The sequence below is a fragment of the Hippichthys cyanospilos genome, chromosome 2 (genome assembly GCF_059441005.1).
Source record: "Hippichthys cyanospilos isolate Australia breed blue-spotted pipefish chromosome 2, RoL_Hcya_1.0, whole genome shotgun sequence".
Lineage (NCBI taxonomy): Eukaryota > Metazoa > Chordata > Actinopteri > Syngnathiformes > Syngnathidae > Hippichthys > Hippichthys cyanospilos.
Window position 1 is genome coordinate 12,062,359 of NC_142370.1, and position 17,902 is coordinate 12,080,260.

At 39.9% G+C, this 17,902-nt stretch overlaps 2 protein-coding genes across 5 annotated transcripts; one reads left to right on the top strand and one right to left on the bottom strand.

Moving 5' to 3' along the window:
- The first annotated feature begins 1,665 nt into the window (after window positions 1-1,665).
- Window positions 1,666-13,024, top strand: tfe3a (transcription factor binding to IGHM enhancer 3a). The gene is made up of 11 exons (XM_088408185.1): window positions 1,666-1,870; window positions 3,895-3,993; window positions 5,651-5,719; window positions 5,793-5,958; window positions 6,519-6,689; window positions 7,613-7,711; window positions 8,616-8,736; window positions 10,515-10,571; window positions 11,023-11,098; window positions 11,175-11,322; window positions 11,424-13,024. Exons 1-11 carry the CDS (start codon window positions 1,758-1,760, stop codon window positions 11,763-11,765), a joined length of 1,461 nt encoding a protein of 486 aa, XP_088264311.1. The 5' UTR covers window positions 1,666-1,757; the 3' UTR covers window positions 11,766-13,024.
- On the bottom strand, window positions 12,945-17,830 carry LOC148427331 (myoD family inhibitor). 4 transcript variants are annotated; one of them, XM_088408186.1, is made up of 5 exons: window positions 17,750-17,785; window positions 17,392-17,496; window positions 16,555-16,680; window positions 16,185-16,400; window positions 12,945-14,074 (listed from the first exon to the last, which is right to left on the bottom strand). In XM_088408186.1, the coding sequence occupies exons 2-5, from the start codon at window positions 17,471-17,473 to the stop codon at window positions 13,812-13,814; spliced, it is 687 nt and encodes a 228-aa protein (XP_088264312.1). In that variant the 5' UTR covers window positions 17,474-17,496; window positions 17,750-17,785; the 3' UTR covers window positions 12,945-13,811. The 4 variants fall into 4 exon arrangements, 3 of the variants coding, with proteins under 3 accessions (XP_088264312.1, XP_088264314.1, XP_088264313.1); XM_088408188.1 differs by lacking the exon at window positions 17,392-17,496 and having other exon boundaries at window positions 17,750-17,830; XM_088408187.1 differs by lacking the exon at window positions 17,750-17,785 and having other exon boundaries at window positions 17,392-17,441.
- Window positions 17,831-17,902: the final 72 nt, after the last annotated feature.

Below are 17,902 nucleotides of genomic sequence, written 5' to 3' on the forward strand. Positions count from 1 at the left end.
GAAGGAGGCACACGCGGGTGACCGTCTCCTCCATTCCGCCGTTCCCCACAAGCGGGCTCGGCCCGTAAGGTGGTTGATGACGAACGCTACTTTAGCGCGCTCGGAGGCAAATGTTCGGGGCTGCAGGGCGAACAAAAGTGAACAATTCGTTAGGAACGCCTCGCAAGTTTCGGGATCACCTTCGTAGCGTTCCGGGACGCCAATTTGGGGCTCGGGCCGGTCATGAGGCAGAAAATTGGGCGGATGATCGGGAGCGGATGACGGCTGGATGAGGGATCGGCGCGCTGGGTCCATTTGGACTGGCCAGATCGTACTGTTACGGCGGGAGGAGAGAGGACCCAAGAGCACGCACGCACTGGTAAGGGCAATGGCAGAGTGTTTATTGAACAGAAGGTGCGGGTAGTCGTGGGAGCTGACGGGAGCGTGGCACAGACGTCTGGGGGGTTCTGGAGTCGGGAGAGCTGGGGTTTGGCTGGGAGTCGGGCAAAGGGAGCGAGACGGGAGGGGGGCTCGGGCATACAGGTAAAGACGGCAGGCTAGCGGGTGGTCAGAGGCAGGCAAGGTCGAAATACCAAGGATCCAGTCAATTCGGCAGGCAATCGGGAGGTCAAGGGCGAACAGGGTCGGACAACAGGCAGGCTGGCAGGAGGAATTGCTGGAAAGCTCGGCGTAGCGCATAGAGACGATCTGGCGGGTTGTGGAGGGAAGTGACCGGGCTTTATACTGAGCGGGTAAATGGTTGCAGGTGTTGGTGTTCGAGGCTGATTAGAAGGAGGGCTGAGCGGGTGTGGTGAAGCTGGAAGTGAGGTGGCTGAAATGGTGGACTGTGACACATACATACATACATACATATACATTTTATGTTTTTTTTCACACGGGGGTCAAAGGACACATTCGCTTTTTGTATAATAATAACAATGATAATAATAAAATTATAGTCATCATCATCATCATCACCATCATCATACAAATGCCGTAATAGGTGAGGTTAAACACTTACAGTTAAAAATTGCATATAAAACATGCACATAACAAGCAAAAATAAAGCTCTGGTGGACCTCACTCCATTGTGTCACGCTGTGTGGTTTTTAGATTGGGTTATCTTTAAGGTACAGTATTTATTTATTCCGGTTGAAAGATAACAAACACGTTGGCTCACCTTTAGCCAAAGTTCTTCTGCCCGGGTTTCTGATTGGTCAAGTGAGCTGTCCATATACTTCAACCGATTTGACGTCATTTTGGAGTTTCTTCTGAACGCCCACAATCCTCACAACAAACAAAATGGCCGCAAAACAGGAGGCGCGGTGTAAGCAGAGGGGTAGCTGATTGGTTGTTAGTGTTTGAAACGGAAATATTATTGGTTAGACGGCAAGAGGCTTTACCCGTAGTCCAATTCGCTAGAAGGTAGAACGACACTAGAATTCCGAATGAGTTCTCATTCAAAGTTAAAAATATTTGACCTGCAAAACATGTCAAGTGTTTCATAATTTTAATCATCATCTTCAACGCTTGATTTTTTTTTCTGAAGAGTTAGAAGAAAAATCAAAGAGCTGCCTATTTATGTGTTTTATGTTTACGCTCACAGCTGCAGATGTGTGTGTGTGTGTGTGTGTGTGTGTGTGTGTGCGTGCGTGCGCGCGCGCGCGTGTGTGGGTGGGAGGTTAGGTGGGGGCTGTGCCTGCTGGGAAATTTAGTTCATTTCCTCTTGTTCATTTCGGTCGGCCTGGAAGCTCCGTATTTTTATAATCGCTGGAGAAATGTCCTCCGTCAGTCCTGACCGGGAATCGAGCGGTGGCCAAGGCCGAAGTGCACTCGAGCCGCAGACCGTGTTTGTCATCCTCGACTCGGCTGAAAGTCTAAACGTGCTTCGGTGAGTCACCGTTATTTTTCTTGAGGCTTGAGTTTGTCTTCTATTGGCTGCTCCGGCGCACCCGGAAGTGGAATTGATTAGCAAATCTTATTCAGAACATTTTGTTTTTACGAAGTGCAAATTTTCTCAAATTTGTTGTATATCGTCATTGTTTTAATGTCTTAAATGTGAAATAACAGACGTGTCAAAGCCGGGCTTTTTATGTCTTGAATGAACTGGCTCAGGCGACTGTTAGCTCGTAAACATTTCATTTGAGCATGGAGTTAAGTTTCGCCTACCCTAAAAGAAAACGGATTTCGATGTGTGATGTAATTGCAAAATGACTATGCTAAATTGTATGTTGTCATATTTTTAGTAAAGTTTTTAAGGCGAAATATCAGGAAACTCAAATCCTGTTAAATATATCTCTCTGAACAAGCCCTAAATCGAAAATGAAAAAGAAACAAATGACTATAAGATAATAAACAATATAAGTGGGTGATGTACTGAAATAGCGACAATTTGATAATGCAGTAATAACGACGGGAATGCAAAAGTAAACACTTTTCTGTTCTCGAATACAACTACAGGTACTAAAAAGACACCGAATTTAAGAGGAATGTTTGCTGTTCCAATTAGCGAAGAGCTGCCCTGCTCAAGTCAATAGCAAAGGCAGAAAAGCTCACTGATGTTCGCAAGTGTGATTCTCGATCAGGGCCATCGTTTATTCATGTGATTATGCTCGGCACAATTTCACAAGACACAATTAGTTACATTGATCGCATGACCTTTTACCTTATAGAAATGTAATGTAATTCTAAATGTTTGCGGGTTTCTCTCTGATTTTGTTTGACAGTCCTATGCTCAGTTTGCAGCAACCAAGGGCTTTCAAAAATATCCCATTGTGGATATTCCAAAATAGATTAAGCAAAGCTCCTGATGGCTTTGTCAAGTACAAGCTATGAATTTGCCCCTGAATGAACAGAAAATGATTGACAAGTAGGATCACACACACGCTGTCAGATGGGTTCTTCTTCCTCGTTGGTGGTTCCTTAAAAAAACTCCTTTCAAAATATAAGAAAAGGTGCAGTCTGAAGTCTAGATAAAATAATCAATTCAGTTACAGTTGCATGTTGCATAGGATTTGTGAGCGTTGGTTTCCACTATGATTGATACAGACTACAGACTGATTTGTCTGATGAATGTGTACATCACGAGAATGACGACATTGAGGAGTGTTCAGAGCATTAAATTATTAGCTCGCTATTTTCTTCGCTCGTGGTAACAAACATGGAGTTGTTGTGACACAACATGCTTCATTGCGATGAATGAAATCCCAGAACCGATGATAAATACATTTGTGTTATCTACTAATCTTCGGATAGCATAATGATCTGCCGTAAGGAAAGGAAGAGCATGTACAGTATGTAGGTCACAAAATGTACAACTGCGTTGGTCTTCCATACGTCTTTCCATGCGTCTGGCTTCTGTTTGATGTCATGCTGGAAAGTCTGGTGTTTGCGACTTTTCATGGTCGCTATGTTTATTTACGTAAATCATTTGTGAAATAAAGTTTTAGACGAGTAACTTTGTGTCATTCAGAGGCAGCTTCACAGAGACCACAGAAACCTGTTGGATAAAAATAACATAAAAATAACAGGACCGTTTGATGAACAAAGTGAAGACAAAATATGGCCCACGTTCCACATATGGCCTACTGTGTTATAGAATTCAGCCCACGCCACCTAGCACTTGCTTGATCAACACATCCTGTATAATTTACTGTTTATTAGCTGTTTTCCATCCTTAAAATTAGAATGTTCTCAATATAAATTTTAAACGTCATGATCTCATTACATGACATACATTTTTGTACTGTTAGTATGATCGTATGGTGGATTATTTTCATACATACTTTTGTGTTCTTTAATATACTGTATTTATTTTATTGAATAATTGGATCATTAGTTATACAAATGCAATTTTATAGGAGAATTAAACGTTGTTTTTGGCATCTAGTTAATTTCATGCATCTGTACGCACAGGGTGGAGTCTGGCATTGTCGCCGACATTGAGGTGGACACCCTGCTGCCATCGGACAGCGACACCTTCTACCAGATCAAGAGTCAGCCTATCCGCAGCAGGTAACGCCACCGACGTCTGGACCTTTGCCTCTGCACCGTATTGCCACATGTTGATGCGTTGTCGGGTTGACATGTTGACGGGTTATAGTCTTATATGGAGACATGTCTGCTTATTTGATACCTTTGGTCATCTATGTTTTTGGGTGCTTGGCCACAGTAGAGTAAAAAGTATATTAGTATAAGCCAATGTAACATTGTTATTGTTGTTGTTGCTGTGTGAAGGCTAAAAGCATGCATACATATCTTATTCATTGTTCTTTTTACTCCGCCATATTTAGCTGTTTAGCTGTTCTTCGACGATTCTCTATAAGGTTCAAGGGGCAATTACTTTTTTTTTTTTTTTTTTTTTTTTTTACATAGGGTCAATTTGTTCATCCTTGGGCATTCTCTGTGATATTAAAATTAAAATAAAATTTGATTAAACTTTTTTTAGTGACAAATAGCCAAAAAACACAGAAATCAATTGTAACAATTGTAACATTGTACCATTCAAACTCTTCAGCTCATCCCTATCACCTTTTTTAAAGAAAACTGACTAATTGTAAACCTACTCTAATTGCTTTCTTAAGATTTCTAAATAATACAAAATAATACAGTATATCTACTTGTTATCTTTAATTTCACAATTTTTTGAAGAGTTCGCACTTTCTAAATTTAAACTGGCCAGCTCATAATTGAGGTTATGGGGTTTTCCTCTAACTTGTACAAAAATGAAGGATTTCAACTATTACAATTTTAAAATATTCAGCTGTCTTCCCCTCTTTCTTAATAACAGGGGAAAAAATATATATATATATTATATATATATATATATATATATATATATATATATATATATATATATATATATATATATATATATATATATATATATATATATATATATATATATATATATATATATATATACATACACACACACACAGTGGTACCTCGGTACTCGACCATAATCCGTTCTGAGGTGGTGGTCGAGCACCGATTTGTTCGAACACCGAAACCAATTTTCCCATAAGAAATAATGGAAAGTATGTGTGCACAAGTAAAAGTGCACAAGCAGTACATGATAAAGATAAAGATAAATAAAGCATTATAAACCATTTTGTATAATTTACTTACGTTTTGGAGAGTGGTTGATGGCATACAGGAATGGATGTGGAGAGGACGAGAGGGAGTTACTCCTTCCATGATGACGCTAGCTAACTGCGACGCGAGGTCGGACACTCGTACACCACGTTCATATTTTGCTATAATTTCCTTCTTCGGTTCAATAGTGGTCCTCATTGTCTTCCTCTTTGCCTTCCGCTTATCACTGTCTTTCTTTGGATCCATTATTAAGGGCTAGAGCAACACGAAAAAGTTTAAATCCGGGAAGAAATACTCGAACAAACGTCTTACTCCGCTGGGGGTCTGAGTTGAACTGGCGCTTACCCGCTGGCCGAGAAGGGCCGAGGAGCGCGTTCGGGTCGGCTCGGCTCGGCTCGGCTAGTCGAGAACCGAAAATCTGTTCGAGGTCCGATGCATTATCTACTTGAATTTTTTGGTCGAGCACCGATTTGGTAGTATATAATTTCTTATCATTCAGTATTTCTACATTGATCAATATCTTTCCACTTAATTCTATTATATATTATATATGGGTTTCACAATATCTCCTCAGTGGTTCCCTGTGTGTCCCCTCTCCCGCCTCGTCATCCTCTTCTTCCGTGCCGGTGGCCATGTCCTCAAGGTAAGCGTCGAGCGTCTCTCTTGGCCCAGTGATGGTCGCTGGTGTTCGATACTGACGATGGTCTGTGACGCAGGGTCTTGATGCGTCAGGATCTGATGCGACAGCAAGCGCTAGAGGAGGAGCAGAAGGAGGCGCAGCAGCAGCTCCTGCGGTTGCCCGCCGCTTCGTCGACTTTCCCCGTCAGTGTCAACACATCCCCCTGCGGACCGCCGGCACAGGTCCCTGTGGAGGTGCTGAAGGTATGAGGGAGAGTTTGAGGGCTTTATTTAGTCAGTTTTTGGATTTTGGACTTGCTTGCTTTGTTTTTCAATGCCCCACTATGAAATACTTACTGCATGACTTCACAAGTTGAAATGTCAAGACAGTTTTCTATTTGTTTAAAAAAGCACATCCATTTTTACGTTTATTTTATGAAACTTTTTGTTTATTTTATGACACTTTTAATATGGGCAATTGGATCATGGGTTCTAATCAGTGGCTCTCAAATGGGGGAATGTGAAGGCACGGACGTCGGGGCGCATAAGATCTAAACAGAGTTTATGCAGGTGTCCGCAAATCAAATATAATGTTTTAATTCCTTTACAGGGACAGGACTTTTTTTTTCAAATTAAGCGTAAATTAATTTTGAAAATTATTGAATGACTTTATTACAAAATGACATTATAGAGACTCATTTGCAAAATGTTGTATTTCCACTGGTTTTGGTTGAAAATAATTCACAGGGGTTTTTCATTGAAAAAAGTTTGAGAACCACTGCGGTAGCATATGTAGAGCGTGCTGACCACCTGCCACTTCTCAGGTGCAGACCCACCTGGAAAATCCTACCCGGTACCACATCCAGCAGGCCCAGAAGCAGCAGGTCCGACAATACCTCTCCTCCGCCGTTAGACCTGCCAGTCTCAACTCTTCCGGACCATCAGCGGGCTCCTCCCCTAGCAGCCGGCATGCTCTCAGCAGCCCCAAAGTGGAGGTAATACCCAGTGTGTCAACATGTTAGTGCAAGTTAACAAAATGTTCAAATACGTTATGCAAGAGCCATGTTTGTTGTCTTTGTAAAAATTTTGTTCACAAATATTTGGGTAAAAGTGTAAGTAATTAAGAACAGGATTTTTCAATACCATTTTTTCCCAGTCTTGAGTAGTCATTAATACCAAGTAATGATGCCACTACTGCTTTTGTTACACGCACACACAAAAAGAACAATGACAGCTCTTTTACCTAAGTATTCCAACAGAGAAAGATATCTATTCCAATATCGCATTCTCTTAAGGTTAAGGTAATTTTCTATTCTTCTAATTTGTCATTTCTAGTTTCTGATCATGAAACTGCTCCAAAAGAGAGAGGACATAGCGAGTATCGATACCTTGAATCAAGGCCAGGTATCAGCCCAATACGATACTTCCATCCATTCATTATTGTTAATTTTTATAAGCCATTTTGGTCATGATGAGGCGGATTTTGCTGGACAATAGGTAATCATTTTCGAATAGTCGTCATGATCCTAATTTTCTGTTGTCTATCTTAACTGAAAAACAAATCACAGTTCATAGGATTTCAAGGTATCGGGTACTGGTTAGGAATGCCGATACAAGGCGCTGATACTTTATGAAAAAAATCCATTTGACTTTTAAGTCCTCTTTGCCAGTTACTTCACTGCGGTCGTTTTGATTGACATCATGCTCATCAAAGAGATAGTTTGCTTACACACATCTGTTATTAATTGAAACTCTGTGTATTTATTGATATCAGTACATGGCATCAGCGTGTACTTAAGGGAATACTTGTACTGCTATTGCTCTGACCTAAAACGGTATTGAACATGCATAAAGTGAAGATTTCAATTGACACGACTGGATTAATAATCTTTTCTGATTATTATTATTTTTTTTTTAGATGGAGGAGACGGTCATTGATGACATCATCAGCCTAGAGTCCAGCCTCAATGATGACTTCCTGACACTGCTAGACACACGGCAGCAGCTCGCCACAACGGTATTGCCTAGTCTATGTGTGTGTGCGCACGCGCGTGTGTGTTTGTGTGTCAGATTCTGAGGGTGAAGCAGAAAAAAAATGATGAGGCGGTGTTTTTCTGCAGCTTTACTTCTTTTGTATTGCTTACACAGATCTCACTCCTTCCTCTTTTTCTGGCATGTGCATGTGTGGAGTGTGTGTGCCTACGCTAATAAAGCTGTTGAGGGAAGATTTCAGATTTTCTTCTTAAGGGACGTTTCCTTAATTTTTTAACAGTCGCTAGGGAGACCGAAGTAGCACGACTGATTTTCCTGTGTGCATGCTTGTGTGTGTTGGTGCTACGTGATGAGGATTTTAGTTTTCCTTCAGGAACATGATAAGAGGAGACTTAAGACGGTAATGTTTTTGTCTTTAAGGGTTGAAAGCTTTTCCTTATATTAGGACAACTTATTTTTTGTGCAGGAGTTTATTATGTAAGCATCAAGTTAAATTGACATGTTGGCTGTTGATTTTTAGAAGTTAGCATCAGCATAGGCGAGCTTTGCTCTGAGGAAGTTGTCACTAACACGTGATTTGAAACATGCATGTTATGGAAAACAGAGGTTTTAATGTGCTTGTACATCTATTTGTGGGTCTCGCCTTTCCACAAGTCTCCTGTACCTTTACGTGAAAAAGCCACTTTCACGCATTATTTTTCCAAAAGTTTTCTTTTCAATGATATGTGCTGTGTGTTCCCAAAAGTCTAAACACCGAATTTGGTTAATATTGTGTTTGTAGAAAACGAATTTAGAATCAAAATCCATCTCAGGGGCTTCTCTTCCCTTAGAAGTATTTCTATTTTCTCTGCTGTTAGACCTAATATTTGTGTCATTTGAGCGATGTCATCTTTTAGCGTTAGACTCTGTCCTCTGATTGGTCATTCCAGCTGCCGGTGGCGGCGGGAAACATGCCCGATGTCTACGGGGAGAGTGGAAAGCCTACCTCAACTGTCGCCATTAGTAACAGCTGCCCGGCCGACCTGCTCACAGTCAAGCGAGAGCTAAACAGTGAGTAAATGCGCTTATTTGCTGTTGTTGTTTTTTTTTTGTTTTTTTTTTTTTACCAGCCACAAAGGGCAATCTCCCAGTAAACAAAAGGTGATAGAAGAAGATGCTATCAAAGTATCTGTATTGATTTAGAGTTTGAACTGAAATTTTACTCGCTACCAGAAGACACGCTCCACTAGTAAAATCTATCAGGCATGTTACTAATTTGTTGATGCAGTATCCTAACCAACTGAGTGTGTCAGTGTTATGGTGATGATATGGTGGTGCTGCTCTTATTTCTAAACGTGCAGGCATGTTTGGTCTGCGTTGAAGGCATGATGTTGCTGTAACCAGGCAGTTTGAGAAAAAAATGTTTTAAATAAAAACAGAAATTTAAAAAAAACTTCCAGGTACTATGTTTCTAAATAAGAATCTGATGTTACAAAATGCATCTGATAGTTTGGTCCAGCCAATACATGACAGAAATACATTTTCTGTTATAGTTTATTTTTTTTTGGTGTGGTTCATAATCTGGTGCAGTTTATAAAAAATACAGTCACAAAGTGTTATTTATTGTAGGTGAATTGGCAAAAATCATCTGATGAATACATTTTAAAGACACCTTAATTTTAGGGAGGACTAGAGCTATGTGACTACTACACAGTGATAAAACAGCTACATTAAAACAATGGATGACTTGATTGTGTAAATGAGCAGAAAAAAATGTGTCCACCTCTGATATGATTAATATGTGAGTGTCAAATAGTCTGATGTAACAAGTTGCAGCTGCTTAGCTGTTGACCAATTCCCCATCTCCCATTTGGTACAGAGTGTGTGTGCTTCCTTTGCTTTGATAAGTCAGCATAATGACATCCTTATAAATTTGACAATCATCACTTCTTACTTCCTGTTCAGAAAACTCGAGATAACAGCACAATCCAAATCACTCCTTACGAGGAAACAATGCAAGTAGAAGCGTATGTATGCTTTTAGTCAAAAGTGACTTATTTTTCTATTTTTGTTTAAAAAAAAAAAAGTGACTTTTACATTTAACATTATCAATTTAATGGCAAAGCAAAACCCCAAATCTTCTTCACAAGAATGTGCTCTATGCAGTCCCACTAGTCTAAATAAGACATTCTGATTAATATTGCATTTGTATTATATTAATTCAGCAGTAAAATCCACCAGTAAACCCCCCCCCCCCCCCAACTAAGAGGGCAGACCGTTTGTCAATGACTGTCAACTGAAAAGGACATCAACAATGCTCAGGGTTCAGCTAACAATGTTTTCAGAGTTAGGTCATGTGACATTCACAAAGCGGGGGAGTCATGATTAGTTTCCTGAACTACAAGCAATTGTGATGTCATTTTCAGTCGACACTGATTATTTCATATCCCATAAATGCCATATTAATCAGAATGCCATGTTTAGACGAGTGAGGCTACATAGAACATTTTGTAGATTTGATTGAGATTTTGCGATTGACTTCCCTTTACAAACAAAAAGAAATAGATTTTTATAAATGGTCTTTCTTCGAAAGTAGATAAAAGTTAATGCCTAGGAATAAAACTGCTGAGGAAAAACGTTAAAAACTCAGGAGAAGTAAATCAAATTTCATAAGGGGGGGGGCAAAAACACTTCTTTTACATAAAGTTCATTGTTATTTGCTTTTTGTTTCAGCTTAACAAAATATAAAAAATCCAGGCCATATCACCCGGCCCCAATGTAAAATAGGATTTTACACGATGATGATGATAACTGTGATGATGATGATGATCACATTGATGACATTGCAGATGTGGAGACAAAGGCATTGATGAAAGAACGACAGAAGAAGGACAATCATAACCTGAGTGAGTCCTTGACTAACAACTTCATTGACAGCCTAACCGGAGATAACTGGATCGTTAGATAACCGATAAGATAAAACTGATACTCCACTTATTTAGCCATTTTCAAAAGAAAAGGCATTAGTTCTTGTCTATATTTTATTTATTTTAATTGGCTAAATTATTTTTCATGTAAAATCAATAAATTAACATCATATGTCATCAGTTAACCACCATTGCAAACGTCACATGACCAAACATAGAAAAGATGTGTGCCGTGATTGGTCATAATCTAACCCTTGAGCACGTGATGTCATTACTAGTCCACAGTAATGGGAAAATGTGTTTTGGGGGGTTCAATTAAACGTAAAAAATCATTTATCTAATTTATTATGGACAAAATATTAACTTTTTACTGCTGAAAATGCTACATAAGTGGATAATTCTTTTAAAGAGCTACTTTTTTGTTTTCCAGTCGAAAGGCGGCGACGTTTCAACATCAACGACCGCATCAAAGAACTGGGTGCGCTTGTCCCCAAGACGCCCGACCCGTCAGTACTCACATCTGCCAGTCGTTGCTCTCCGATTGTTTGTGACGTACGCTAAAGAGGCTTTATGATTGGACAGGGACGCCAGGTGGAATAAAGGAAGTATCTTGAAGGCCTCTGTGGATTACATTCGAAGACTTCAGAAGGAACAACAGCGAGCTCGCGACATAGAAGAAAGACACAAAATACTGGAACACACCAATAGAACCCTGATGCTGCGCATACAGGTCAGTGGCACGCACCTGTCAATCATAAATACCCCCCCCCCCCCCCAATATCGAAACACCCTGTAATTCCTGCCCACCTTTAACAAATGTATTATTTTCAGGAATTGGAGCTTCAGGCAAGCCTCCATGGTGTTCCTTTGTCCTGTGGCGATGGCGCCCCGACAGACCCGCAGGCCTTTCTCTCCCTGCCTACCACAAGCGATATGACGCCGCCGTCGGACACGCTGGGCTTGGGGGATCTGAATGAGCTTCACGGTGGCTGCGACGACGCCTTCTCCTCTGACCTGATGAACGACACGGGGCTGGCGGCGCTGGAACACTTTGGAGACATCCTGATGGAGGACGGCGGTCTAATGTCACCTGCGGGCGGTGCTGACCCCATGTTGTCATGCGGGGCGTCTCGCTGCAGCAGCAGGGGGAGCAGCATGGATGACGACCTCTGATCAACCAATCAATAATAACCACCGCTATTTCTTCAGACACTGTAGTAACTGGACCACCACTGCTTTGTCATGGTTATAGTAAACTTATAATCTCCCGTTCATGGTAACTGCACCATCCCCTGTCACCATTGTAACGACATCATCCCTTTCTGAGCCCATGGTAACCAAGCCATCCCCTTTGTCAATATTTGACAACGCCAGCTCTATTTGTAAAGATAATATGCCATATATATATATATATATATATATATACATATATACATATATACATACACACATATACATACATTCACACACACACACACACACACACACACCACACACACACACACACAGTGAATTCAGTTGGGATCGTAATGAAATCACAGCCATCATTGCCATAGCTACATCTGTCTACGTTAGCATGCACATGCTATTCAGCCCCACAAGCAACGTTATGTGTTAGCTGGACTTTAAATTGTATATTAAGGAGTTACCGGCTATGTCTTGGAGATCAATTAATTGAAAAATGTTTTTATAATGCGTGTGTGTGTATATGTGTGTGTGTGTGTGTGTGTGTGTGTGTGTGTGTGTGTGTGTGTGTGTGTGTATGTATATACGTATATATACGTAGATATATATATATATATATATATATATATATATATATATATATATATATATATATATATGTGTGTGTGAATATATATTTTTTATTATGAATTTCTAATTGGTGGGCTGTGCATGCCAATATGATTGTTGTATGTGTCAGTTGTCTGACTGACAGTCACTCAAAGAATGTAGCCTATTGAAATCATCAAGCTGCATCCTTATTGGTCCTAAGAATGCAACTCCAAATAGTTCTTGTGGAATTCCAGTTAATTTGTTGTTGCTTGTTGTTTCTTTTGTTTTGTTTTTTTCTTTTCCATTTTGTTTCTGGTACAAATGTTTTGGGGACCAAATATCCACATGTTTAATGCCACATTTCAGGTGTTTACTCTGCTTGTATTAGTTAGCAATCACTAACAGCTGCCAGAAAAGACATGTTAGTGTGTTCTAATACTAGCTAGCTAGTTGCTGACAAACATTTCCACTTGCATTGTCCCGTTGAGCGGTTAGAACTTTTTTTGAATATTATTTGTTTTAATGACAAAAACATATCTGGTTACTATAACAACAGTAGTTTTCCTGTGAGGATCATAAAGGGAGATATCTTTATTGTTTACAATCCTGTAACATTGTATCATCTTTACATATATAAACTTTTATACAGAAATTAAGTGAGAATGCATGTTTTTTTCTATACTTAATACTATTGAGTCCTGAGGGTCCTTTGAAGAAGCACATGATAGTTTATCACATCCATCCATTTTCTTATACTCGCTAGAGTCGCAGGCATGCGTGTGCCTATGCTAGCTGTCTTTGGGTAGTAGGTGGGGAACACACTGAACCATTCACAATCTGAAACACACTTAAGGGCCTTTTGGAGTGTCCAAGCTATCTATCATGCACGTTTTGGAGAATGTGGGGGGAAACCAGAGTACCCGGCGAAAACCCACTTAGGTTTGGGGAGAACATACAAACTCCACACAAGGACAGCCGGAATCCAACCTGCGACCTCTGCACTGTGAGGCGGATGTGTTACTCTTCTCCCATGCCTCCTTTATTCCCTTGCAAAATTAATTGTTTTTTTTTTTTTAGAGCGTAATCCCTGGAGTGATTAAAAAACACCACTGGAAAGCAGTAACATTCTCTTGGAGAATCATACGTGTGTATTTTTCAGCGCTTGTCCACAAATATGTTTGCAGGTCTTTGACTTAAGATGTCTGAGCTCATAGGTTAGTGCTAAGGTTAGCTCACAGTTGTCTTCAGTTACTTCCTCTTTCCCGTTTGCATGTCCGCTGTACTGCCCGCATAAATTAGTGCATGTAGTAAGTTACAACGTCATGAATTGTGCTGCAGCCTGTGTCAGGACATGTCACATGACTCTTTGTAATGCTCTCAACCTCATCCAATATGAAATTTGAGGCGGCACCATCTTGTACAATATAGTCCTTCTCTGGCCGTTCAAGAAGGGAAACAAATGGCACAACACTCCAAGCAAATCTCCAAACAGTCCGCCGAGCTGCAGCACTCCTCAAGTATCCCGCAATCCATCGGGGCAGCGCACGTCTCGTCCCAGCAACAGCAGCAGCAGCACCAGCAGCAAGTGTCCATGAACCAGCAGCAGGCGGACAAGCCCCCTCCGCACATGACGCATTTCTTCGCTGCCGAGCACATGGACGGAAGCTCACAGAAGAGACACGCCAGCAGGCAGTGAACGCAACAGTCTGTGGAGAACAAGAGACTGTCAGTGTGTCGTCGGTACAAGTTAACAGTCAGTGAACGCATTAATCACAAAAAGACGATGAGAGTCGGCGGTGCTTTCGATTCCGAATGAAAATTGGGTTTATTATATGATTGATTCGTTGTATGACAACGCTTTTGACTAAACACCCAAATCATCTTTTAACATTGAATTGAATGGAAAATCTGGTTAATCATTCCTCTTTCAAGAGAAACAATTAATAGCAAAAAAAGATGAATGTTTAGAAATGAAAACAAAATACCTCCTGAATCAGTGAAGATACCAGCAGGCACAACAATGACACTTGATGTGGCAGTACAGTCACAAGGTCAACTGTGGGTCAACATTCTAAAGTACCCCATCTCCCAAGAGCTATTGGAGATTTGCATAGGTGTTTGACAAATTCTTCTGGCCCAGTATTGCAGGTTATGTCTACATTTTTTTTTCTTTTTAGACCTTGGAGCTAGTTGAAATGAGCCTGATTTTTAGTACACCGTAGGGGTGACGATGCAGATGAGTGGAGGAAATTGTGGCAGGTTTGGATAAAACCAGAATGAATTGCCATCGGGTTTTATCAATACAATCAATGAGCTTGATCGATTTTTGTAATTTCATTTAGCAGGCAATGAATATTTTTGATGCTGCTGCTACTTCGTTTTGGTTTATACAAACTGTGGGTTGTCATTGGAGCGGCGCTCCTTGGGACTCCCTTGGCCCCTCTCCAGTGTATTGGACGCTGTAAGCTCCAGCCCTTAATGATTTATGTTAAAAGCCGACACTTTACGATTCATTTCAATAAAATTGTCATATTCATTGGACCCATACCTCTGTCTCAATGGTATCTGAACCTGATGGCCTTAAATTGAGCATGTCTCATCTTCCTCAGGTGGCGTTGTCTCACCTGTTTAGGAACAGGGATTGTCATATCCGCGCGACGCCTGATGCCACATTAAAATTACAAGAATTTATGCTAATTTTCTTTTCATCTAATTCTTAACTTCGAGTTGCTCGTTATTGTAAGATTGTTTCATACTTCAATGTGTGACTATTGAATTCAGATGTATAGCCAAACCTCACGATATCAAGGTTCACTTAGTGTGGCTTTAATGCAGCATATACCGGTATATATATTTTGTAATTGTACAGTACGCTCTAGTGAATCACGTAAACATCGTTAGTCGATCGAAATATTTCTTTCCGCAGCTAGTTAGAATGAATTATAATCCATAACAGCTGCAGACACTCAATGTGTCTTCTTTTTTTAATATATATAGACTTGAAGACTCAGGAGATCGTAAAACCATTCTCAGTCAACAGAATTAATGAGCACAATAGTAAGCCATGATACCTTTCACTGTCATGTCCAAATGTTCCATTCATTCTGTGTGTGTGTGTGTGTGTGTGTGTGTGTGTGTGTGTGCGTGTGCGTGCGTCCACGCACGTGTGTGTGTGTGTGTGTGTGTTTTCGTGCGAGCCCATGCCTGACAGAGATAAGGTTCATGTTGAAGGTGTCCCGCTGATAAATGTAATGGGTGTGTTGATCATTTTACTTCCTGTCACAGTTACGTGCCCCAAAAATATAAACATAATGTTGACCAGTCACCACTACTATTTAAAGTGTAGTTTGTGCATAATAAATGACAACCTATGATGATTTTCTTGTCAATAACTTGTGATTTAATTTGATGGCTTTTTTTGTGTGTGGCAGAGTGACATACATTACCCTAGAGAGATTTGAACAGTTTCAGTAGATATCAGCAAATCTAATTTCATGCTTTTTTAATGCAGGAATAGTTACATTTTCAAATTAAGAGCAAATTAATTGAAACATCAAGCATACTTATCGGTAAATTGTGTTTTAGTGACTCCTTTGCACAACATTCAAAGACTTTTTGAAAGTTTTATTTACTATGGGCATTGTCATTATATTCTCGACTTAAAAACATGAAATCTCTAAGATTGAAAGCGCTTCCTCATGGAAAATTTGAAAAACTTCACCTAGTAAATCACAAAATTAGTCAAAAATACCCAACATGATGGAAATTTCATTATATTGCATTACATTTAAGTCAAATGGACACAATAGCACTTACCATCTTGTGCAACTTCTTCAATGAGAGTGGCATCTGTCTTAAATGAGGTGTGACTTTTACTGGAGGAGAGACATTTCTGATTGATGAGTGCTGGAGGTGGGGGAGGAATCTGTGACAAATTGTCTTCGCTTGAGGTGACAGTGGTGATGACATCACAGTGAGGTATGATTATTTGGACGTCCACTTCCTTGTGAATTTCTGGTGATGTGTGCTGACCTGCACGTGATAACAGGTGAAATTAGTAAGTATGCAAAGCTAAACATCATTAACTATTCACCTTATAACATTAGCATCAAAAACTATTCCTCACATGCTTAGCATGAACTATTCCCCATACGCTTTTGTCAATATATGCCTGATGTATGCTCACCTGCATTTTGGAGTAGGCACGGTCTGCTGGTTGCTGGCTGGCTAGAAATGCACTCGGATTGGTTGGCGCATTCAGTAGCTCCACCTCCAGGGGCACGGCAGTGTAATGGTTCCACATCCATCTTGGCTAATAAGAAATGAACGGTGTTGTTTAGTGAAGACTAAAAAATAATCCATCATTCATAGTAGGGATATTCTGAGCATCTTTTGAAGACATATACATCCAGTTTGAGTAAAAAACAAAACAAAATTTTCCTAATTGCAAAATTAGGAACAAATGCAATTTATTTAGTTTGCCAAATGTGTGCACATCTTTGGATCTTTGATGCACTTTTTTTCCACTTAGACCAGCCAGCAGGTCGTACGTTTGACACCCCTGGCTTAGACAAACATTTAACCTGTATAAATGCTGTAAAAACAGGAGTTAACAATCGATTAAAGTTTTTTAAATTGCTTTTTCCTTGTGTCAATGTTTAAAAGGATACAGATTTAGGTATACTTTTACAACTTTTAGAGATTATATTATTTATGATCGATATAGCAAGTGGGGGAGCGTGAAAGGTTTTGTTTTTCCTGTGGGGTGTCTTTGCAAAATATAATTGAGAATGAACAATGCCATATAATAAGCCTGTTGTCGACCTGGTATTGTTAACAGGTAAAGATAAGATTACTAAACTAAATATAACATTCAGATTCATGACAAAAATGACAGGTTTTTTTTTTGCCCCCTTTTGGATGCTGTTACTACAGAACTGAAAGCTATGTTCACCTTTTTAAAATATTATGCAAAGTTAATGGTGATACCACAGATCTATGCTAATATTACAGCTTTGCTTACCTTTTAGCTGTGACATCACACACTTTAGCCACCGAATCAAAGCGATTCTTCTGCAGACACTTGGTTGTTTAATTTCACACATAATGGGTCGGCTGTTACTCTCAACTGTTAGTTTACAAACATTCAAATTTCACTTACACAAATTATGTTCCTTTTAAATAAGTTCAAAACGTCGTTATTTCTACGTTTTCAATTTTTATTATAGTTACTTAGATCACTTTTAACCAACTGTTTTAGATACTTTTTAAGCAACAGAAACGATTATTTACCGTAAATCCATTATCACAGTATTAAGAGTTGTAATTAAGTTAGCTCATTAAATGATTTTAAAAATATTTGCGTAGTAGTTAAATCCAACCTTCAGCCTCTGCACGTAAGCTTTGCCTTCCCTCAGGGCGTGTGCGCGTTTGGTTGTATCTGCTGCGACTGTTTCAAGTTAGATGGGTCCTGCGGTGTGTACGCCCTACCTACTTCACCCGCCTTTGCGCACATTTTATTATTATTATTATTA

Bases quoted from the DNA above. Each gene is read 5' to 3' on its own strand.
- tfe3a (XM_088408185.1), top strand. From the start codon at position 1,758: ATGTCCTCCGTCAGTCCTGACCGGGAATCGAGCGGTGGCCAAGGCCGA. The intron at 1,871-3,894 runs GTGAGTCACCGT...CTGTACGCACAG, and splicing joins GAAAGTCTAAACGTGCTTCG to GGTGGAGTCTGGCATTGTCG. The intron at 8,737-10,514 runs GTGAGTAAATGC...ATGACATTGCAG, and splicing joins AGTCAAGCGAGAGCTAAACA to ATGTGGAGACAAAGGCATTG.
- LOC148427331 (XM_088408186.1), bottom strand. From the start codon at position 17,473: ATGTGTGAAATTAAACAACCAAGTGTCTGCAGAAGAATCGCTTTGATT. The intron at 16,681-17,391 runs GTAAGCAAAGCT...ATTTCTTATTAG, and splicing joins TGTGATGTCACAGCTAAAAG to CCAAGATGGATGTGGAACCA. The intron at 14,075-16,184 runs GTAAGTGCTATT...TGTTCTCCACAG, and splicing joins TGAAGAAGTTGCACAAGATG to ACTGTTGCGTTCACTGCCTG.